Below are 23,936 nucleotides of genomic sequence, written 5' to 3'. Positions count from 1 at the left end.
TCACCGGCATTTGAATCTGTAGATTTTTTTTTCTCTGCTCTGGGTTTGATCTATGACGATCCGGATAGATTAAACTTAGCAGAGTCTAAGATACGCTCACTGCTACAGGGTGATCGACCAGCTGAGGATTACTGCACGGAATTCCGGCGCTGGGCGGTGGACACGCAGTGGAATGACCCTGCGCTTAGAAGTCAATTTTTGCATGGGGTTTCTGGAAGGGTTAAACAGACTCTCCTAATGTACGAGACTCCCGCCTCTCTGGAGGCTGCGATGGCACTTGTAGTACGCATAGACCGACGTCTCCGTCAGGGGGCGCTGGTTTCGTTGCCTCCGGGAGGTGGGGGAGTGGTCGGTGAGGTTGCCGCGGGTGAATCCGTGGAACCCATGCAGATCGCTGGTATAGCACAGTCACCGAGTAACAAGCCTAAACGTCCTTGGCACAGAAGGCAGGGGCTCTGTTTTTTTGTGGCAAAGGAGGACATTTTATTAACGCTTGCCCCCTGGTACCTAAGAAGGGCGCGCCGACGGAAAACTGATAGGCTCAGAGGGTTTGGAGGAGTCTAGTCTGAGCCTTTGTGTATCCTCCGTCATGGTTTCCCAGTGTATGCTCCCTGCTAGGGTGGTACTTGGGTGGCAAATGCTCTCTATTACAGTATTTATTGATAGTGGCTCAGCTGCCAATCTTATTGATGAGAGGTTCGCACATACAGCGGGATTTCCGGTGGAGAAATTGCCGAACCCCATCTGGGTGGTTACCATCAATGCTTCCCCATTGTCTCAAGGGGAGATCACAGAGTGTGTGTTGGATATACAACTCCACATCGGAGTATTACACTCAGAGCGGGTAACTTGTAAGGTGCTTAGTAACTTACCGGCTCAGATGGTTCTGGGCTTTCCATGGTTGTCAATGCATAATCCTGTTATTGATTGGAAGACCCAGGACATAATTCAGTGGAGCAGGGAGTGTCAGGAGAGGTGCCTGGCTACATGTATTTCCGCTTTGACCCCCAGTATCCCGGAGCCGTTGCTGGATTATGCGGATGTATTTTCTGAGAAGGGTTGTTTGGAACTACCACCACATCGCCCCTATGACTGTGCTATTAGGTTGAAACCAGGGGCCAAGTTACCTAAAGCTAGAATGTTTAATATCTCAGGTCCCGAGAGGCTAGCTCTCAAGGAATACATTGCGGATAGCCTGAGCAAGGGTCATATTAGACTTTCCTCTTCTCCTCTGGCTGCTGGCTTCTTCTTTGTTAAAAAGAAGGATGGCGGTTTACGCCCGTGTCTGGATTTCAGAGAACTCAACCAGATTACGGTCCGTGATCCTTACCCTATGCCACTTATACCCGATTTATTCAACCAAGTGGTTGGTGCCAGGTGGTTCTCCAAACTGGACCTCAGGGGGGCATACAATCTTATAAGAGTCCGTCAGGGGGATGAGTGGAAGACAGCGTTCTCTCAGTTGTTGGGGAGGTTCGTTATAATTTATCTTGACGACATCCTCATTTTCTCTCGCGACCATGATACACATATAGAGCATGTTAGACAGGTTCTGCAGTTGCTCAGAGAGAACAGGCTCTATGTCAAGCTTGAAAAATGTGTGTTTTTCGTACAGGAGCTACCGTTCTTGGGTTATATAATCTCCGCCTCAGGTTTTAAGATGGACACCGCAAAGGTGCAGGCGGTACTACATTGGGATCGGCCTGATAATCTTAAGGCGCTTCAGCGATTTCTTGGCTTCTCCAATTACTATAGGAAATTTATTAAGAACTTCTCTATGATTGCCAAACCACTGACTGACATGACTAAGAAGGGTACCGACTTTTCTGACTGGTCTGAGCCTGTGGTACAGGCGTTTGAATTCCTCAAGAATAGTTTTGCCTCAGCGCCCATTCTGGTGCAGCCCGATGTCTCCTTACCGTTTGTCGTGGAGGTGGATGCGTCGGAGGTTGGAGTGGGGGCTGTACTGTCTCAGGGCCCTTCTTGGGCCAAGTTGCATCCGTGTGCCTTCTCCAAGAAGCTGTCGCCTGCGGAGCGTAATTATGATATTGGCAACAGGGAACTATTGGCCATCAAATTGGCATTTGAGGAGTGGCGACACTTCTTGGAGGGGGCTGTTCATCAGATTACTGTGATAACTGACCATAAGAATTTGCTTTATTTAGAATCTGCGAAGCGCCTGTCCTCCAGACAGGCTCGCTGGGCATTATTCTTCACCGGGTTCAACTTCATTGTTACCTATCGACCTGGGTCGAAGAATGTTAAGGCAGACGCTTTATCCAGGTGTTTTCCTGGTGGAGAGTTAAGTGAAGAGCCGGTGCCTATTCTCCAAAAGGGTGTGGTGGTATCTGCCATCACGACAGAGATTGAGGCAGAGATTGCGGAGGCTCAGGAGGTGGTACCGCCGGGGTTGCCTGCTAATAAATCTTTTGTGCCGCTACATCTACGCTCTAGAGTGTTGGGCGAACATCACGACACGGTACTGACAGGTCATCCAGGGGTTAAGAGCACTCTGGAACTGGTATCGCGTCATTTTTGGTGGCCTAAAATCCGGCAGGATGTGGCCTCATATGTGGCTGCCTGTACCACGTGCGCACGGGCCAAGACTCCTCGTTCCCATCCCGCTGGTAGCTTGCAGCCTCTCGGGGTGCCCAGTAAGCCATGGACTGAGATTTCCATGGATTTTATTACTGACTTGCCCGCCTCGGCAGGGAACTCGGTCATTTTGGTAATTGTTGATAGGTTCTCCAAAATGTCACATTTCGTTGCTTTACCGTCTTTGCCCAATGCTAAGACTCTTGCTCAGATATTTATTCGCGAGGTGGTCAGACTTCATGGTGTCCCGTCTGACATTGTGTCTGATCGAGGTACACAGTTTGTGGCAAAGTTTTGGAGAGCTTTTTGTTCTCGCCTTGGAATCAAATTATCTAATTCATCGGCTTTCCACCCTCAGTCGAATGGACAGACTGAGCGGATGAACCAAAACCTGGAGCAATACTTGCGCTGCTTTATTTCCGACAATCAGGAAGAGTGGGCAGCGTTTCTTCCTCTGGCAGAATTCGCAATAAACAACCATTGCCAGGAATCATCTGGGGAATCTCCTTTTTTTTGTGTGTATGGTCAACATCCTCAATTTTGCACCTTGCGTCAGGGGTGCTCAGTTGGCGTCCCTGAGGAGGACCAGTTGGGAGCTCAATTGTCGTCTGTTTGGAGGAGAGTCAAGCAGCACTTGTTGAAGGTGGGTTCCAGGTACAAACGGGTGGCTGACTGCAGACGTGTGCCAGGTCCGGACCTGTGTGTGGGTGATTGGGTGTGGTTATCTACTAGGAACATTAAGCTCAAGATACCGTCACTTAAGTTGGGTCCCAGGTTCATTGGCCCATTTAGAATCTCCGCAGTGATCAACCCAGTGGCATTTCGTTTGGAGTTGCCGGCTGTGTATAAGATTCATAATGTATTTCACAAAGCATTGCTAAAGAAGGTCGTGGGTTTGGTGGATGGTTCCCCCGGGCCACCACCTCCCGTCTTGGTGGATGGCACGTTGGAATTTGAGGTGTCCAAAGTGGTGGACTCTAGGGTTGTGCGTCGCACTCTACAGTACCTGGTCCACTGGCGTGGCTATGGTCCTGAGGAGAGGACATGGGTGCCGGCCTCTGACATTCATGCTGATCGACTGGTTACTATGTTCCATCGTCGCCATCCGGACAAGCCAGGTCCTCGACATGGTGAGGTTCCGGAGGTCCCTCGTAGAAGGCGGGGTACTGTCATGTCGGACACTGTTCACACCAGGGTATCCAGCAGACAGCGGTAATACCCTGTTGGGTATTCTGTTCCAGTCGGGATAGGGTTAACCAGGTTGTCATGCTGGCTGAGGGCTGGGCCACGCCCTTGGTCTTTAAATAGTTCATCCTGACTATGGGCGTCGCCGACTATAACTTTTGCCTAGTGCTAGCAATACCGGTCAGCAGTGGTGGTGTTGGAGCATCTGATATCTGGTGTAGTATATCCCTCAGTGGTTCTTTCTCCAATCTGTTATATATATATTTGGTTGCCCTTGCACATTATTGTATCCCCTTGTGTATTAACTGTGTGGTGTTTCTTTTACCCCTGTCCATACGTATTTGTGGGGTCTGGTGTCTGGTCCCCTCACTGGGTGGAGGGAGGTGGGTTCAGCTTAGGGCTGGACAGGAGACAGGGACAGGGTGGAGGCTCAGGCAGGCACACCTTCAGTGTAAACCCTGGGTAGAGGGACAGACAGGGTTCCCCTAGTCTGAGGGACATCGCAGGGGTCCCGGGGTTTTTGCCTAAAGTAACCTAGGCATACCATGACAAACGCATGCAAAAACGCATCATGCGTTTGCGTTTTTTATGTGCATTCATTCTCTAGGGGTTAAAACTAGTGTCTACACATATTTACACCGAAAACACAGACAAACGCATGTCAATGCACACGCCTGCGTTCCCATAGACTGTAATGCTTTATTTTGTCGCATTATGTGCACAAGCATGCGCATGCGTTTTTTTGACGCCTTTCAATGGACCCAGAAATGCAACAGGTTGCGTCTTGCACGCCTAGGCGCACACGACGAAAAACACATGCACATGAAAACGCAGATGAACGCGTGCAAGCACAATTCCATGCGCACGCCATGTTAAACATAGGTATGCATGACGCATGTGCATGGACGCGCACAATGCTCTGCGCAAAAATGCTAATGTGAAACCAGCCTTACTCTCCTTTAAATATATAATTTTGGAGCACTCTGTGATTCTTCAGTTGTTCTTCCTGCTAATTGATGCATAAATGGACAATGGGTATTGACATTCCATTGTACAATGAGGCATATCCCTTCATGGTTATCACTAAATTAATAACTGTCGCAGAAGTTAACACGTGAGGAGCGGATAGAAATTGTGTTGATGTCTGGAGAACGCAGTACCCGGGTCATTGCAGCAGATTTCAATGCAAGACACACTACACAAGAAAACTGTTGCCATTCCATTTTATTTAGGTATATCCATATAATTGGCCCACCCAAAATAGTTTGCGTCATCACTGAACATAATGTTCTGTGGAAACTGAGGGTCCTGTTCCAATTTTTGTTTTGGCCATTCTGGGTCATCCTCGTTGAGATGCTGCAGCAGCTGGATATTGTAAGGGTGCCATTTGTGACTATCTAATATCCACCGAAGGGTTGTTCGACTGGTGCCAGATCGGAGCGATAAATTTGCACCTATATTCTGTAATACTATACTTTGTAAGGAATGCATTCAGACTCTCTGACTGTTTTCGGCAAATCAACCATTATAAAATCATTCAGTAGAGAGTTTCATTATCTCAGTGCTAGGCTAGTTTCTCACATTGAGCTTCTGTTGAGTTTTTGATGTTGCAGTATTTCTGCTCCTATTATTTAAATTAAGTTTTTTATTGCGTGTTTGTGTGCACTTTTTAACATGCTTTTTTGATGCTGCAATTTGTGTGTCTTGTTTGTGTGTCATGCTTTAAATAAAGCTGCTTTGTTTTTGATGCTTCCTGGTATTTGGCACGGACAAAGCTTTATTGACATACTTAGGTGCAGATTACAAGCGTTTTTGATGCTTCTCCTCCATGGAAACGCATCTTAAAATGCATGTGTGTTTTTTATCTGCGGAATTTCTGGACATAATGCAAATCTGTGGAGATATTCCGTACAGGAAAAGTGGCTTACCCGCAAGAGAAATTGACATGCTGCTGATTTGAAACACAGTCGTTGGTACCCTGTCTCTCAGACCTGTAATATTGAGGTCGTTCGTCGTTGTCCCTGTCAAACACAGTGATGCATGCTGGCCAACGGGACACCAGCGATCAAAAAATGGCCCAGGACATTCGAGCACAATCAGCGAGATCGCAGCAGGGGCCTGATCGCCGCTATGTGTCACATGTAGCGAGATCGCTGTTGCGTCACAAAATCAGTGACACAACAGCGATCTTGCTAGCGATCTCACTATGTGAGACTGGGGCTTTACTCTGGCATCCTTAAATGACTTTTCAATATGAATACTTTTAAAAATGGCACAGTGTGCCTCAATCCAGATAAATATTTTCCCACAAGTGCGTCCAGCTCATTTTTTATAATGTGCCTGAGTAGATTTATCCGCAATAGGGCTTTTGGGAAAACATTTATCTGAACCCAGAAAAATACGTGTTATGGGGAGATACCAGGATTGTCCAGCATGTGGGCATATGAAGGTCCTTTGTTCAGTGTATAGACGCGTGGACTTTACTTATGTAGCTCCAACAAATTCTGTAGCGCTTTACAAATCTAGAATGGAGAGATGAGTTTTGTGAGGGGATGTCCAATCAGTAATGAATTGAAACAATCAACTTAAGAAAGAATCAAAGGAAAAATTAGAGTTTCATCAGTTTATGCAAATGCCATGAGTGTGCATGTGATGGAATTTAAAATCATATAATTTTTCCCATCCACTCTTTAAAACATGTATGGCGACAATGAAAAGCATGCCAGACACTTAATGCTTAAAAAAATTGATGCATACCATGCATTTTTTTGGCCAATTTTGTAACATAATTCAGGTGCATTTTGCTTTGGAAATCTCCCCCATTCTTTTTTCTGTAACTGTCTGATTTGTCAACGTAGGATCGGGAAGAGACATGACAACTACTTGACAGTGTTCAAAGCTCAGTGAAGTGCTTGACACTTTTCAAGGCTGTTCATCTATTGGCTTGACAGCAGAAGCTGTGAATACCTTTAATGTGGAGCATAATAACAATATTGTACAGTATACTACTATAATACTATTGAATTTATATAAATGTGGACTCGACTAGGTAAAATAATATTCATATGTGAAAAGAGATACTCTTAGATACTCAACCTCCATCTTAAAAGTTGTTAATTATACTGTCTTTGAAATGTTAAAAAGAACGTGGGGAAAGTAGCCAATGTATTAATGCTGTGAAAAGAATACATTTCATGTATAACTTAATCCATTTTATCCACTTGCTTTTCAATAGTACCGAAAAAAGCTCTGCTAAAATGGCATACCTGGCATAAATCAGCTTCCGAAAGAGGCCGCAGTATATACGTTTGTCTTTGTATTGTGGCCTGTTTGAGACACAGTGCCAATTATTACAATGAATTTGTAAATGCATTTTAATTATGTAAATAAGGAATGTGGCACTTTCGTAAAAGCAATTTAAGTTTACATACTGTATAAAGAGAAGTTGTACATTTTTGCACCATACTTTGTGAACTTACAGAGGTGTATGGCTTGTTATAGTACATGTATTCATTTTCTCTTGTTACATCCTGTAATTATCATTGTGTAGCAAGAACAGGTGTTTAGCATGTGAATATAAACAGTAAAAGTTACATTTTTTTCAATGTCTACAGTAGATTTTAAAGAGCCCTTCTCTATACAGACACCTTTTGTCTTTTTTTCATCCCTACTTTCCAAGAGTCATAACTTTTCTTTCAGTAGACATAGTGTTTAACAGGTTTGTTTTTCTTAATAGTACTCATTGATTTACCAAAAAAAGTACTGAAAAACAGACAATAATCTTTGTGAGTAGTATGACAGACCAGTAAGGGATTTGTAGCAGGTCTGGGTCTGCTGAAATTTAAAGGGAGCAGTTTTGGCCAATATAAGATGCAGCCATCACCTTTCAGGGCTTATACACAGCATTCTATAACGCTGTCTATAAGCCGCCAACCCGACCTGAAAGAGCTGAAAAATAACTTATTATACTTACCTGTGGGGCGGACTGATCTGATTGGTGTCGCTGGTCTTTGTCTAGCGCATCCCATTTTCTTATGATCAGCGCCCTCCTGCTTGCTTGTGGTGGATGATGTGAGGCTGCATCATTCACACAGGCTCCCCAGCATCACACTCCTGTGCAGGCATACTTATTTGCCCTGATGAGGGCAGAGCAAAGTACTGCAGTATGTAGGTGCTGGAAAAGGTCAAAGAGTCCCGGCGCCTGCGCACTGCAGTACTTTGCTCTGCCCTCAACAGGGCAGTTACCTAGTTTACACCAATCTTGACTGACCATGTATTTTATTAATTGTGCAAATTTATTAATTATGCATACATAGTACTGAAATTTATCATGACCATTCTATTATTGTAGCAGTGGGTTCCCTGAAAATTGCCCACAGGAAAAATGCCCACAGGAAAAATGCCCACAGGAAAATTGCCCACACAGAAAATTGCCCACACGGAAAATTGCCCACACGGAAAATTGCCCACATGGAAAATTGCCCACACGGAAAATTGCCCACATGGAAAATTGTCCACACAGAAAATTGACAATTGCAGCATCACAAAGTTTAAGATCTATGATTTTTGATGTGCAAGGTGAAAATGTTCACATGATATGTGATTAACTTGTGATTTACAGTTGACCTAGTGCAAAACTGCAAAAATTAAGATCTGTGTTTATAGCAGTCTGTCATTATCAGAAATAGATGGATATAGTCTGCTCTCATCTCTCACTTATTCTGCCTTACTCCTCCCACCAGCCCAAAACAGCAACACATGCAGAACCAGCAGCAATGTGATCCAGAGGAGCCATCACTGCTATCAGTACTCACAAAAGTATCACTGTATTATCTGTGGAGTTACATGGGACTGCAGGTCACATCTAATAAATTATCATCTCAGTGAGAGCCCACCAAAAGCAGGGAGCTGCTGGCAGAGATAGTTGTTCCTGGAAGCCAAGAAGGCACAGCAGAAAGGTGAAATTCTTCCACTTGTACCACCTTGTGTATTTGCTGAGAATGTATGTTTTTGCAGTAGTGTAACTGGAGTCCTCTGGGCCCCAGTGCCAAATTTGGACCTGTCCCCCAACACACACACGTTGGTCAGATGTATGGGCCACTGTAGTGTTCTAAATTCTATAAAGACTTATGAATTGCCCCTTCCATTATGTAGTAAAATGTCCCCATCCTGGTATATATGCCCATCATCCTGGTGAATATGTCCGCATCCTGGTATACAGTATATGTCCCAATGTGTCCCCATCCTGGTATGTATGGTCCAAATGGTCTCCATCCTGGTATATATGCCCACTTCCTGGTATATATTTCCCCATCCTGGTTTACATGGTCCCCAATCCTAGTGTATGTGTCCCCGTTCTGCCCCTAATGCATAATTAAAAACATTCTTCTCACCTTTCCTCTGCTCCATGTCGCCCAGTGTCTTTTGTATCCACCGTACAGCCCGGCAGCTGACATCGTGTGCGCCATTGTCATGCGCTGCTCCCTGTCACTGCACCTCCAACGTCTGCTCACACCAACTGCATGTGTTGCAGTGCAGCATGTATCGCAGTGCAGGGGCCCGATGGGTCTCTGCAACACCATGCATGTCATCTGGATCTGCGTCTTCAGTGAGGACAGAGATTCAGCAGAAGCAGGCATTTGTACCCCCGTGCCTGCTCATGGCCTTCAAAACAGTCGTTGCACCTCTGTATTTTTTTCTGTTGGTGAACAAATAGTCTTACCAATGTGTGTTCCCCACACCCTGTGTTGTCTGAGTGGTGTTCTACCCGTGGGGATCGAGTGCAGGTGTTCAGTTGGATGAACCCTGGTTTTTACGGGCTCTCGAAAGACAGCCAGGTCAGCAGACGAGCACCCACTGACCCATGTGTCTCCATAGTGATGTCACTGACCAACAGAGGAGCTGGAAGTGGCAGAGCAGCGCTGCTCTCCCATTGATTTCAGTGGCAGTGAATCTGGCGCCTGCACTTCCTTCCCTGTCCTCTTATGACTACCAAGAGTAAGAGTGAACAGATCCTAGGTAGTTACAGTATGTATCATACACATATACTGCAGGGGTAGGCAGGCATAGGATGAAAGAAAATGCAGAATGGATTTGATTAAGGGTCTCTAGGCTCATACACACACCACACTGAGAGTGGAATTATTTTTAGCACAGTGGAATGACAACTCGTAATAACAGAATCTGTACTCTGGGACTAGGTATGAGTGAACCGAACCTGTAGAACCCGGAGAAGTAAGCTGGCCCAGAGACCTGTGGTGAAATCCATTCTGCATTTTCTTTGCTGCCTGTGTTGTGCTGTATTGTATTTCAATGGAGCCCATGGAAGTCAACTGGGTTTCCTTGTTGACATTATTTCACAAGTTCCTTCCAGCGCTTCCCCACCCCCATTGTTTCAAATTGGTCATCCTGTCATTCCTTTTGGTACAACCCCAGTGAACAATGACTTTCCTGCTGTGCCAGCCAATTGTGTTTTGGTTAGTTAAAGCATGTACTTTAATAGCTCTATCCCCATATTTTTTCATTTATTTTCACTAAAAGTGTATTTTGAGTTCATCTAAAGCAGAGGTCTCAAACACACGGCCCCTGAAGCAGTCATCTGCAGCCTGCAGTGCACCACATGTCTCACCCCCTGAGGCAGGTAGAAGGGGGAAGGCACGCATTCAGGAGCATGCTATGGCTGCTCTGTGTGCACAGGACCTGTGATGAGGTCACGGGAGGGGGAGGAGTCATGGGTCACATGATCAGGGGCCTCAGTGTGTGCAGGATGCTGCTGTCTGTGCTGGTTGCGGGTAAGTTTATGTGTGGGGTCAGGAGGGGTTTATAGGGTGGATGTAGCAAAGCTGTCTGTACAAGGTATATGGAGCAGAGCCATGTGTATACGAGGTCTACAGAGCGGAGCAGTGTGTGTACGAGGTGTACGGAGCAGAGACGTGTACGTACTAGGTGTAGGGAGTGGAACCGCGTGTGTACGATGTGTAGGGAGCGGAGCCGCGTATGTATGAGGTGTAGGGAGTGGAGCCGCATGTGTACGAGCTGTAGGGAGCGGAGCCGCGTGTGTACGAGGTGTGCGGAGTGGAGATGTGCGTGTACGAGGTGTGTTTAGCGGAGATGTGCGTGTATTTTGGCATGAGGGGCCCCATTTGAAACTTCGCACTAGGGCCCATAACTTTGTAGTTACACCACTGCTCACGCTAGAAGAGAGGAGGAGTGTGCCGCTCCGTAGTGGCTGTGGCCCTGCGTGATGACATCCCTCTGGCGCTGTGACATCACACCAGCGCACAGAGCGGATGCATGACTTCCCCCCATTGCTGTATTTTACAGGTGACTGTGGCTGTGCGTGTACAGCGAGATGATAGCGCTGGCTCACATGCAGAGCCGACACTATCATCCGCTGAGGTAAGCTGTACATCGCAGCTGACAACCTATTTGAACGGCCACGATCAGCATTAGCACTGATCACGGCCGTTTAACCCCTTAGATACTGCTATCAATTGTGACTGTATTAAGTTTGAAAGGAATGCGACCCGCCAGCTTAATTTTTTTTTTATGTGCGGCAGATTTACTCTGCCGAGTTTGAGACCCCTGATCTAAAGTATTCTAGGCAGAGGAACAACAAAGTTATGGTTTACTTGGGGTTTGAATATCTTGCATTTCATACTATCAACGCAAATGCCGACTCCATCGCTCCTCAAAGTGCCATTCAATTCTCAAAACAAAAGATGACAACGTAGTTCAAGAATCATCATAACATTATCATGACTCCTGCCCTCAAAAAACAGAAGCAAATATGCTTCTGTGCTGCAGAACATCTCACCTAGAATTCTATATTATTCTCCTGCCCTGCAGAGTATCTCACCTATACCTGTATACTATCCCCCTTTCATGCAGAGCATTTAACCTATAATTCTATACTATTCTCTGTCCTGCAGAGCATCTCACCTATAATTCTAGATTAGTCTTCTGCCCTGCAGAGCATCTCACATATACCTGCATACTATCCCCCTGTCCTGCAGAGCATTTAACCTATAGATCTATGCTACTCTCTGTCCTGCAGAGCATCTCACTTATAACTTGCTACTGTTTTCCTGTGGGTATTCATGTCTGTGGGCAATTTTCTGTGGGCATTTTTCACATATCATATGAACATCCTCATCTTGGACCTCAAATATCAAAGATCTGAAACTTTGTGATGATGCAAGTGGCAATTTTCCGTGTGGGCAATTTTCCGTGTGGGCAATTTTCCATGTGGCCAATTTTCTTGTGGGCATTTTTTTGTAACGAATGGAAGCGGAGGCAGAGATGGTGAAGTTCACATTCATTTTTATTTTTAAGTGGAACCTCGGGGGGCTCCGAAGGGGGCGTGACTAGTGAGCCCCGGACATCCATAGTAAAGCTCCTCAGGCAGGGCCAGAATGGAATACCCGGAGAACACAGGTGCTACCTCCAGTTTGACCCCGAACACGTGGCAGCTGTCCCAGCGGGACCAAAAGGGATAACAAAAGTTACAGCAGAGTCCGTAATGCGCTGGGTCCTGGATCCGGTTAGTTGGTAAGGAGTCGGTTCCAGTGACCTTCACACAGTCCTTGGACTCGGATGGCTGTAGGCGGAACAGGATGGCTTAGGCCCAGATGGTCGCTGATATAACCAGGTAACAAAGGATACTGATACGCTGTGGAAACAGAGAGCATTAGACAATGCACAGAGACTGCAGATGCAGTGCAAACAGGTTAGCATGAGAACGGGATGTAGCAATGATAGATACTCGTTGCTCCGGCACTCTCCCTATGGAGGAGAGGCCAGAAATGGCCAGTGCGCTGCCATTGGTTGATTGCATTTTTTTAATAATGCACGCCGCCCCTTTAAGAAGGCAAGAGAGTGGGCGGGCGTGCCCTAATAGGCTTAGTTACAGATCTCCTCACAGGATGCCAGGAGGAGGAGGCAGGAGGGAGGACAGAATGCTGAGCAGCAACATGAGAGGCTTGAGGTGAGTGCCCAGAACGGAGAGCAGCGGCAGGCCTGGACGCAGCGCCAGGACAGGGGCCAGGTGTAACAGCGGCAGACCTGGGCGCAGCGCCAGGACGGGGACCGGGTGCAACATTTTTCCTGTGGGCAATTTTCCTGTGGGCATTTTTCCTGTGGGCATTTTTCTGGTCATCGTAGCAGTGGCATTAAGTCTATGTGACATCAACTTTGGATGCTACTTCCCATTCGGTAACATGGTTTCCATATCACATGGCTATTCCTCAAATAGATTTGGAATTCCAAGTATTTTTATTTTCTACGTTATCACAAGTTTTACCATTTTTTCCAGTTCTTACACAAGGGTCAAACAAGTACAAGGTCCTACCGAGGAAGTCACTGTATGAAAATCCCCCCAGCAAAAAATGTATACACAATACATAAATTTGCGCAAATGGTGGTGAGGCAGAGACCTAAAATAATTAAGAGGCATAGAAGAGCAACAATTTTGTTTATAAAATCTTTTGCCCTTTCTGTCCATTTCTATGCAGGGACCTAATCCGTGCAGGGTCCTACTGGAGAAAGTCACCCCAGCATAGATTTCTCTCAAAAATTCATATGAAGAAAACATGATAATGAAGCAGAGAGCCAGAGAATTGAAGAAATTTAGAAGTCATTGAAGGCCAGCAATTTTTTTTACAACACATTTTTCCCTTTTAGCCTATCACTATACAGGGATTCTAGCATGTCCTCCTGTTTTGGGCTCCCCCAAAACATTTCTAAGACAATAAGGAGTATACTGATACATACATTTTGAGTTATGGAACACGCAGAATTTTGTGTACCCTCTTTCAAAGGCTTCAGTAAGTAACACTTGGCCCTCATCATCTATAAATGGCAGATTTAAAGATAACCAAGTTTCTATGCTGAATAATATTATCCATCACCTCACTGCCTGATGTTGCTCATACTGATGATGCAACATAAGCGTTGTGAATTCCATCATGTTGCAATTTTGCTAATCAACTGCTTGTTCAGTAAACTGCTCTGTCACTGCAAATCATGGCATGGCAGCCACGATGCTTCTCATATTGTTGTTTATTTGGTTGCCTGTTGTAGTTAACATGGAGTTATACTGTGTGAATTTTGATAGACCTTGTGGTGTAGTAACCACTGTGTCCACTAGGGGGCGCTGTGTGGAGGTCTCAGGAGAAGGGATGAATGGCAGAGTGTTGAGTGGCCGTTATGTATCTCAAAGTGGGTGACTTTGAGGTGGAGACTTATGTATGTGTGATCAGCAAGGACATTGCTGAGGTGCTGCGTTAATATGTGAGGGAGAAGTCTCCAGGTAACTAGAGAGTTGGGGGGCCTGGTTACCTACAAACCCACCCAGGGGGTGTGTTTAAAGCACGGTTGTAAAGAGTTTGAAAATGCCTGAAGGACCTGTGATGAGGTCAGTCATGTGACACAGTGGGCGTGGCTGTGAACGATATAATATGGCCGGGGTGAGTCACAATGGGTGAATGCAGGGACCTGGTTGGTCCAGAGTGGAAGGTCCCGTGAGGAGAGTTGTCTCCTGGTTAACAGCCTGTGGAGTGGCTGTGTGTAATGGCTGCCAGCGTCTGAGAGTCCCAGAGGAGAGAGTGAATGTCTGCAGCGTGGAGCAACAGACATGAGAGAACCCTGACGTGGGTGAGATAATTGAGGCTGAAGAGCCTGTGTATGCTGGACATTGCTAGCAGAGGGAAACTCTGTAATGGACGCTATGCTGGTGAAATGAACTGTCTGTTGCTGTGATGGTTTATGCTGCATAATAAACCACATGGACTGCTATGTTTTGATGGAAAACCTGTGCCAGATGTGATTTGACAGCGCTACCTCACAACCTGTATATCCTATTGCTGGTGGAGACACTGATATGTCCATTGAGGAGAGTAAGGAAATAGATGATCAACACCTGGTGCTGAGGTATCACTAGTAAACAATGAGCCCGCCATCAGCCGTGCATCTCCTCCGTTCAAAACATTGAGTTAATGGGGCATAAGGAAAATATTTAGAATTCAGAGTCCTCAGTGGTTGATAACTTTTAATGGCTTACTGAAAAGATGGTAACAAATTGCAAGCTTTTGAGACCACTCAGGTCTTGCCATCAGGCATAGACTAATACAAAATCTGAAAAGTTGACAAGTGACGTGAAGCAGAGCTATCATTATGGGATCGGGATAACAGTTGTGGCCATAAATATTGGAACAGTTCATAGATAATGAGTGTGAAAGTTTCATTGTCCTCTGATTGGGGTCTGGTTCTGTGCTGAGATGCCTCCCAGAAGGTCTGAAAAGCAAATTCCTTAATTGATGTAGAAAGACTACATGTGACGTATTCATTCCTGCACTATTTGTTTCAAAGGTAGTCATGAGTTTATACTCCCTTCTGTCTCTCTGAGATTTTGAAGTTACCTTTTAATACAAGTAATTTCATGCCCATGGTGCTGTTATTAAGGATACAAAAAATATTTGGCCACAGGTAGATCCATTATTTTTTCTCTTATTGCATGGCGATAAGAATTCATCCTTGTTCTAAGTTTTACCCTGTCTCCTCTACATACAGTCCCCCAGTTGTACATTAGATGTGATGCAGCTGAAAGTACCTGGGATCTTGTAGTCCTGATGTGAGTTGTGGATCTTTATCTTGTCCGTGGTCATTATAAATCCACAGGTTTTACATTTTTTCTGGTTGCAAGGAAAGATTCCTGTAGCTGTTGGAGATGATAGGGAGCTTTTGACAATGATGCTTCTTAGATTTGGAGGCTGTCTAAAACATAGTAGTGGAGGTCTGGAAATATGGATTGTAATCGGGCATCTTTTTATAGTAAAGATTGTAATTTCTGTGCGGCTCCTCTTAGCACTACTAGAATTGGATTGTAGGTGACTAATAGAGGCACCTGGTTATTCTCTTCTTTAGCTTTGTAATGTTGGAGATGATTCCTTGATATTCTGGTGGCAGGAAATTTGGTTTTGAATTGTTCTTGGATGGTAGCCCTGATTCAAAAAGGTCTTTCTGAGTGGACCAAGGTGTTTGTCTCTATCCATGGGGTTGGAACATATACGAATATGGAACATACATCGGAATATCAAGGAAAAATAATTTAAAAAAATCCTGTTACTTATAGTTTGTCTGTGGCAAAAGTCAGGAAGCCAACTTTCTATGGCTGTCTCTGCCACAAGTCAACACACTAAAATAATGATATTGGAAAATCTACACATTAGGGATTCAGCCCACCACTTGTATTTTAATACTTTTAGCTAATGTTAAGTATACCACGTTATTCATTTGAAATAATGCCTAATAAAAGTGTTGTTCTGATAATGCCAGTGGCTATGGCCATTAAAGCAGCTAATCAATGGGAGTGCATGTACTTGGATCATAGCAAATTAAATTTTAATCAAATTTTAATGACCTATTCGAAGCATGGATTATCATTTTGTAAAGAGAATCTGTAAGCAGATTTTTGCTATCTCATCTGAGAGCAGCATGATGTATACAAAGGGACCCTGAATCTATGTTCAATATCTATAGACAGTGAGCTGCTTATCACAGAAAGGGGTTGAGTCAACTACTATACACGGTGCTGCTGTAGGCCGAGCAATAATAAGCTTCTGGTACTAAAGCAACATTACAACTTAGCAACAGCACGGAACTTGATTGGAGAATCATTTCTGAAATCTGTGTTTTAACCCCTACAATATGCTGTCTTCAGATTGTATAGAAAAAAAAAAACTGCTGACAGGTTCCCTTTAAGTTGTGAGTAACCCCTGTAAGACTGTTTTCTAAAATACGGAATTTTAATTTTAGTTACATTGCAACAATGCATAATATTGGCTGGAAAAATGGCCATAACTTTTTCTTGCTAAATCTAAATACATTTTTCCGCTGAAATACAGTGATAGCAGTTCTTGGAAATATTCTGAGCAATTATGGCTAAAATAATGTTTAATGTATGACTCCAGCATCTCCGTTGCGGATACAAATGGTATCGACATTCTACTTAGGCCTCTATTCTGTGTAATTCAGTAAATGTGGCAAAGCTTGTTGCAGTATTGTGGACAGCCCTGAACTAAATGACAAGGACATCAAGCACATCAACTTTTAACAGGATATCTGTCTGAGCACTGGATCATGCTCTATACAGTATAATAAGATTATTAGTCATGAAGGACATAGAATTTGATACTTACAACAGTACAACAGTCATTGGTTTGAGTGCAATGTGATATCGCATAGCAGGAGAGAAATGATAATCTGCTTTATTAATTTGTTTTGTAAGCGCCTGAGTGGTCATTGCTTACCCTAGTGTAGACCAATATAAGAATTGTGCTTTTCACTTTAGATAAAACGATGCGCCAGATCTGATGTTGGCATAAATACTGATTTTCACTTAACCCTCTCAGTTTCAAGTAGTGGAAAATGTTCTTGTTTTGTGGTCTTCAATATTTATGAAATCTACATCACAATAATGGAAGAGCAAAGGTTCACAGAACCAAAGCAAATTTATATTCAATTATATCATACCCACATCCTCCAAGAAAAAATATTCTTCTTCAAAATAACATTCTGAGGTAGGTTATAAAAAGCCCTTAGTCCCATGAAAGTGCCATTCTCATTGTACTCCATAGAAAAGCCGCAACAGTGCTTCCCAAAGATTACCAATCACGGTTTGCCAGTATAGTAACCCCACTGTACTTCAATCAGTGTTGCTAGAAAATCCACCAAAAAATAACTTCCCTATGGCAAGAGATCATCTACAAGTGCTTCTCACAAAATTAGAATATCATCAAAAAGTTAATTTATTTCAGTTCTTCAATACAAAAAAATTAAACTCATTATATAGAATCATTACAAACAGAGTGAACTATTTCAAGTTTATTTCTGTTTATAATTATGATTATGATTTACAGCCAATGAAAACCCAAAAGTCATTATCTCAGTAAATTAGAAAAATTAACAAAAAACACCTGAAAAGGCTTCCTTAGCATTTAAAAAGTTATCTTAGTCTGTTTCAGTAGGCTTCACAATCATGGGGAAGACTGCTGACTTGACAGATCTCCAGAAGGCAGTCATTGACACACTCCAAAGGTTTGTATTTCATTTGGAAATCAAGGACCCAGAGTCTGGAGGAGTGGAGAGGTACACAATCCAAGCTGATTTAGGTCTAGTGTGAAGTTTCTACAATTAGTGATGGTTTGGGGAGCCATGTCATCTGCTGGTGTAGGTCCACTGTGTTTTATCAAGACCAAAGTCGGCGCAGTCATCTACGAGGAAATTTTAGAGCACTTCATGCTTTCCTCTGCCAACAAGCTTTTTGGCGATGTAAATTTCATTCTCCAGCAGGACTTGGCACCTGTCCACACTGCCAAAAGTTCCAATACTTGGTTTAAAAACAATTGTATCACTGTGCTTGATTGGCCAGCAAACTCGCCTGACCTTAACCCTATAGAGAATCTATGGGGTATTTTCAAGAGGAAGATGAGAGACACCAGACCCAACAATGCAGATGATCTGAAGGCTGCTATCAAAGTAACCTGGACTTCCATAACACCTCAGCAGTGCCACAGTCTGATCACCTCCATGCCACGCCGCACTGATGCAGTAATTAATGCCAAAGGAGCCCCGACCAAGTATTGAGTGCATTTACTGAACATACATTTCAGTAGGCCAACATTTCGAATTTTAAAATAATTTTTTAAGCTGGTGTTAAAAAGTATTATAATTTACTGAGATAATGACTTTTTGGTTTTCATTGGCTGTAAGCCATAATCATCAACATTAACAGAAATAAGCACTACAAATAAATTACTCTGTTTGTAATGACTATATAATATATGATTTTCACATTTTATAATGAAGAGCTGAAATAAATTTAACTTTTTGATGATATTCTAATTTTGTGAGAAGCTCCTGTATCTTATCAGATAAATCAACTTTTTTATCTACCATAACATATCTTTCATTCTCAAACATCTCAATTCTCAAGTAGAATCGGAATACAGTGAAGACAGATTTTTACACTTTTGAGCTAGATAATGACAGTTACAACTGGTAAGATTCAATAGAAATGGGAGGGAATTGAAAGAGGGAGGGGTTCTTCTAGCTCCTCCTCCTCTTACCCTCCCAGTTATATAAGAGATGACTGTTGCTAGTAATAAAATTGCCTTATTAATTTAAAAATATCACTTTATTGAATACAGATTTTACCTGTTGACTGAGTATTTTGAAAATAATTCATCAGTTTTGACAGAGAGAGAAAACTATTTCTATAATAAGATATATATAAACAAAATCTAATTTTCACATGTACTATTGATTTATGGTATAAAAATTAAAATAGTTAATAGTCTTTAACATTCCGTAATCATAATTTTGATCTAGAGATTGTGCTCATCATCTTTTAACACATAGAATGTATGATATTGTAATCAGTTTGTCACTAAAACCTTTATAGTTCAGCTCCAGTAATGAGAGAATCTGCCGAAATTCATAATCGACAGTTTGCTTCTATTTGAAGTTATTTGACGCAGATTAAATGTTCCTCACTATACCCTGGGGTATTCGTAATGCTCCCCTCATTGCTCACCTGTCCTGCTGCCACCTCAGGTCATCATCCAGGTTTTTACTCTGAACAACTTCTTTCCTTTACTGCACAAGGCATATTCACTCTGTGTCAGAGTTAGTCAATATTTTGAGTGATGCACATTGTACTAGAAAGCCCAGCAGAGAGTGAAGATGACAAAAATGGATATGGATGTCGCACACCGGAGAAAGGAAGAATCTGGATGGAGTAGAGGACCCCAAGGTGGACATGTGAGCGCCGAGTTGGGTACCTATAATCATTTTCTTGCCCTACTACAATTCAGTAAAATGGCAGGTTGGCGGCCAGCAGTTTCTTGAGTTTGTATGATGCAAAGAAAAATTGGAATTCAGAAATGTTCATATTTTTTGTTACTTCTCAGGAAATTTTAATTAGCCTGGAACCAATTTACTCATCTCTATTCAGTTTTAATCAAGGCGATTTAATTACATTACCTGAGTCAAGATGTGAAAAGAGATGGGAAGAAAGCAAGAGGTGTCCCAACATACAGTGCTCAGCAGAGATGAGTACACCCCCTCTAAAAAGTAAGATTTATTCCAATATCTCAATGAACTAAAGAACAATTTCAAAAAATTTTACAAGACCGGGTTTCATAGAACAATTTTTAACCTGCAACATGAAAGTAAGGTTAATCATACAAGTTTAATTGCAAAAACTTCTGTTTAACTCAAATCAGTTGATGACAAAATGAAGACAAGCTACATCAAAAGCTACTAAATCTTATATTTTGTCTAACCTCCATGATTTTTGAATAGAACTGTACAGCATAATTTTGTATTGTAAAAACATGGCTATGGCACTCACCCAGATTTGCAGTGCAGTGTTTCTTTATTCAACCATTAAAGGTCACACAATAAAGGATGGGCAGATAACATGAGGCATGTGGGGAAAAAGATGGACGACAGCTGTTTTCGCGTGACACCTGGACCTGTTGAAGCGTCTGTGTACGCGAAACGGCTGTCGTCCATCTTTTTCCCCACATGCCTCATGTTATCTGCCCATCCTTTATTGTGTGACCTTTAATGGTTGAATAAAGAAACACTGCACTGCAAATCTGGGTGAGTGCTGCATCTTTTTCCTTCTTTTACAGATTTAGCATGTTTTTTCTGATGCTGAGCACCGTTATTCCCAGCAGTGTTTTACACACTGTGTGCCTGTGATTGACCCTCGACTTGTTGCTGGTGGATTAGAGCCTTGGTGCCATTCATCTGGGCTTTCTTTTAATTGAAAAACATGGCTATATTGGCATTATAATACTGATTAAATTTATATCGCTGGTGAATAAATTCGCTTTGTGGTTCTATAATCACAATTTGCAGTTTTCGTTTCATTAGACTTCAGTGCACAGGGGCGGGGCGTGCACTAGGTCTTCTCCTCCCTGTATGTGATTCCCCGACCCCTCTGCCTGACTTCACTGCTAAGATTTCAAACAGAGGAGGTCGATCATTCACAGTCATGAGGCCGGTGGTGGAACAGGAAATCGCAGTCAGGGAGGAGAACACTCTGTGCACCTAAATATAATTAGCAGAAAAATTCAAATGGTGATTAAAGGAGAACAGCAAAGCAGATTTCTTCACCAAAAGTATCAATATAATATGTGTTGCAGCTTTATTACAGCCATATCTTTATTTTACATTACAAAACTATTAGGACAGGTTCACTTTAAGGACAGCAACATGTCTTCTAGGCATGGAATGAACAAGCTGGCAACATCTAACTTTTTCCATTCATCATGAATGACCTCTTTTAGAGCCCTGGATGCTGGATGGATAGTGATGCTCAACATGTCTATTCAGAATTCCCTATAAGTGTTCATTTATGTTCAGATCAGGAGACATATTTGGCCACTTAATCACTTTCACCCTGTTCTTCAGGAATTCAAACAGTGATTTTAGACGTCTGAATTTTTGATACTATAAATGAAATAGAGCTTCATATAAAAGCCCTTCAGGTTGTTGACTTGGCCTCAAAATTCCACAAATTTCAATCCACATAAAAATATATTATCAGAGGAAAGTTCCCTTGGCTCTAGCAGATGAGAGGCAGAGGTGATAGAAGCTAAAATCAGCTGATATTTGTCGGATTTATTTTCATATGGAATTCAATACTATAGCTCTCGTATCTGCCAGGTTTTAAGTTTTTTATGTTTCTGTGATAAAATATTAATCTGTCTGTCATTGTAATATTTTTGCTATTTCTTCCTTATCATACCAAACTTTTTTCTACAATGAGTCAGTCCAAAATTCAATACACAGAAATCATTTTCTTCTAGATAGTTGTTTAATCTGTACTTTTGTTGGGTTATTGCATTCAGCAAAATATTTCATGCTAAAATATTAGTGCCAATTACAATAGGGAACCACATTTTAAGAAACCATAGATTTTATAAATCATGTATACAGCAGAAAAAGTTACAACACTAAAATGAAAGACACACAAGAAAAAAAGGATTGATAAGGCGTTGATTTTATTTGCATTGATACCACCTGTTCTATAAGAGCAGTGCACTGGAGGCAAGTCAAGTTGTTTTATTTTTTTTCTATTAATAATTATCTGTGGAGCACATCATACTGTGTGCTGGGCAATCATACTATGTGGATGGTTATTGAGGCTATCAGATTGTGTTTGGGAAATCATACCGTTTGGAGGCTATGAGTGTTAGGTGCAGGGATTCTCCCGCTGCGTGGGATAGATTCCAAGCTTCATCCGGTGCTGTGGTCTCCCATTCAGGTCCGGCTGCTGCGTGTGCTGCTAAGCACAGATGTCAGTCCCAGCGTCTTTCTCAGGCTCATGGTATATGTTTGGCTACTGCTGGCTCGCCGGCCAAGTCTATGGTAACCAGTGATATACAGGTGCAGCCTTGCTCTACTAAGTCTAAGTCCAGAGATCACCTTACTGACCATGTCCGTGATGTCGCGACTTCTTGGTGGTCGGATGTTAGCTGCTCTGGTGATGTGGCAGCTCTGGATTGCCCGTGGGTGATGCCTCGACTGACTAAGTGTGGAGCCTAGATTATAAAAGGCTCTCAGCGGCGCACGTGGGCACGCTAGTGTCATTTATGTTTGGTGTATGTGGGTGGATACTCTACCACTCTGTCTGCAAGTTTGTGTGTGTCTGTCTGTGCTAAAAGACTGCACACGTTGGCAGGCAGGTAGCACGGTTTTGGTACCCATTGCTCAATGCCGGAGTATCTAGCCTGCTACATTCTTAGGGTGCCGGTCAGGCACAAGTTCAGTAGCGTCAGGACTGGGTAACTAGCAACTTGGCTTTGCATCTGTTTCGTTCTTGTGTGCGGTTAGTACCTTTCAGTTAAAGAGCAAGTTCAACCCATGTGTTTTACTTCTCTATGAAGGCAGCAGGGTATTCTACCTAGCATCATAAGTTCTTTCTGTTGGCTCAGCGTCTGTTAAATTCGTGTGTGCGGTTAACACAGTTTAGTTGCAGAGCAAGCCTAATCCATGTGCTAATGTCCCTGTGACGTGAACAGGGTTTAGCACTTAGCACACTTAGTGCAGTACCTCCTGGTGAAGTAACTGAGCTTGGTACTCTGTGTTCCGATCTCACTGTGTGTCATTAACCCAGTGTGTCTAAGGTAACACTTGCTGTTTTGTGCTATCATTTTTCACACTAGCAACAGGGTTCTTCTCTGCTCGGTGGACCCCGGGTTACAATTATACTTTATTTTACATTTTATTTAGTGCAATCTGCCATCCCTAACAATGAGGACCATTATTGTATGTGGGGGCTTATATACTGCATGGGGACAATAGATGCCACCATAATGTGTGTTAAGCTGCAGGGGCTTCATACTGTTGTGGGGTGCTTTGGGGGCCAGCATATCATGTGTGGAACCATCATACTGTGTGATGAAATAGCATATAGTGTGAGGGCCATCATAATATGTAGGGGCTGTGGGGAAACATACTGGGTGGGGCTGTAAAGGGCTAATATACTGTGTTATGATTGAGTCACCGTAGGAGGCAGACACAAAAATAGAAGCTACGTCCAGAAAACCAGAGAAGTTGGCAACTATCAGATTGCAGACCCCTGAACCTATCAACACAACTAGCAGTAGCCGTGGGTGGTTCCTACGATGCCCTAGACCCCTCGATCACAGCCGGAGCGCTAAATAGCCTAAAGACAGAAAAGGAAATCTAAACTGCCCCAGAGCAGACCCCAAAGTAAAAGGCAGCCCCCAACATATAATGACGGTGAAGCAAGATGAAAAAACACTCACACAGATAGATAGACTGAGCAAAGACGGGGCCCAAGCTAACTAAACAGAACAGGAAAGGAAGGTTGCTGTCTGCAATCTGCCAAAACCCTATCAAAGACATAAGCCAACAAGCTGATATGAAAAAGACCCTGAAGCAGCTAGGTTTCAAAAACTAAATCAGCACTCAGGTATTTTCAGAAGACAGAGCTAAAGGAATTCAGCACACCCCAGCAGGGAATTGCAGAAATCCAGAAAAACAAAGCAAAACAAAGTCAAAGCAAGAATGCAAAAAGCCGAGCAGAAAACTTAGCTTTAGAAGAGCAGGAATTCAGA

General features: G+C 43.2%; 1 protein-coding gene across 4 annotated transcripts in view; it reads left to right on the top strand.

Moving 5' to 3' along the window:
- The window catches only part of PUDP (pseudouridine 5'-phosphatase), a 420,477-nt gene that overhangs the window by 277,242 nt on the left and 119,299 nt on the right, over positions 1-23,936 (top strand). The window contains exon 4 of one of the 4 annotated variants that reach the window (XM_073565965.1): positions 19,749-19,911. The exons of the other annotated variants lie outside the window; for them this stretch is intronic. Coding sequence (XP_073422066.1) covers positions 19,749-19,911 — 163 coding nt within the window. The remainder of the gene's footprint in view (positions 1-19,748; positions 19,912-23,936) is intronic. 4 annotated transcript variants of the gene reach the window in all.

This window comes from Dendrobates tinctorius, unplaced genomic scaffold, assembly GCF_039654945.1.
Source record: "Dendrobates tinctorius isolate UK_male_01 unplaced genomic scaffold, ASM3965494v1 ptg000016l, whole genome shotgun sequence".
Taxonomy (NCBI): domain Eukaryota; kingdom Metazoa; phylum Chordata; class Amphibia; order Anura; family Dendrobatidae; genus Dendrobates; species Dendrobates tinctorius.
Note: the sequence above shows the minus strand (reverse complement) of the source record. Positions and strands in the feature narration are given on the sequence as shown.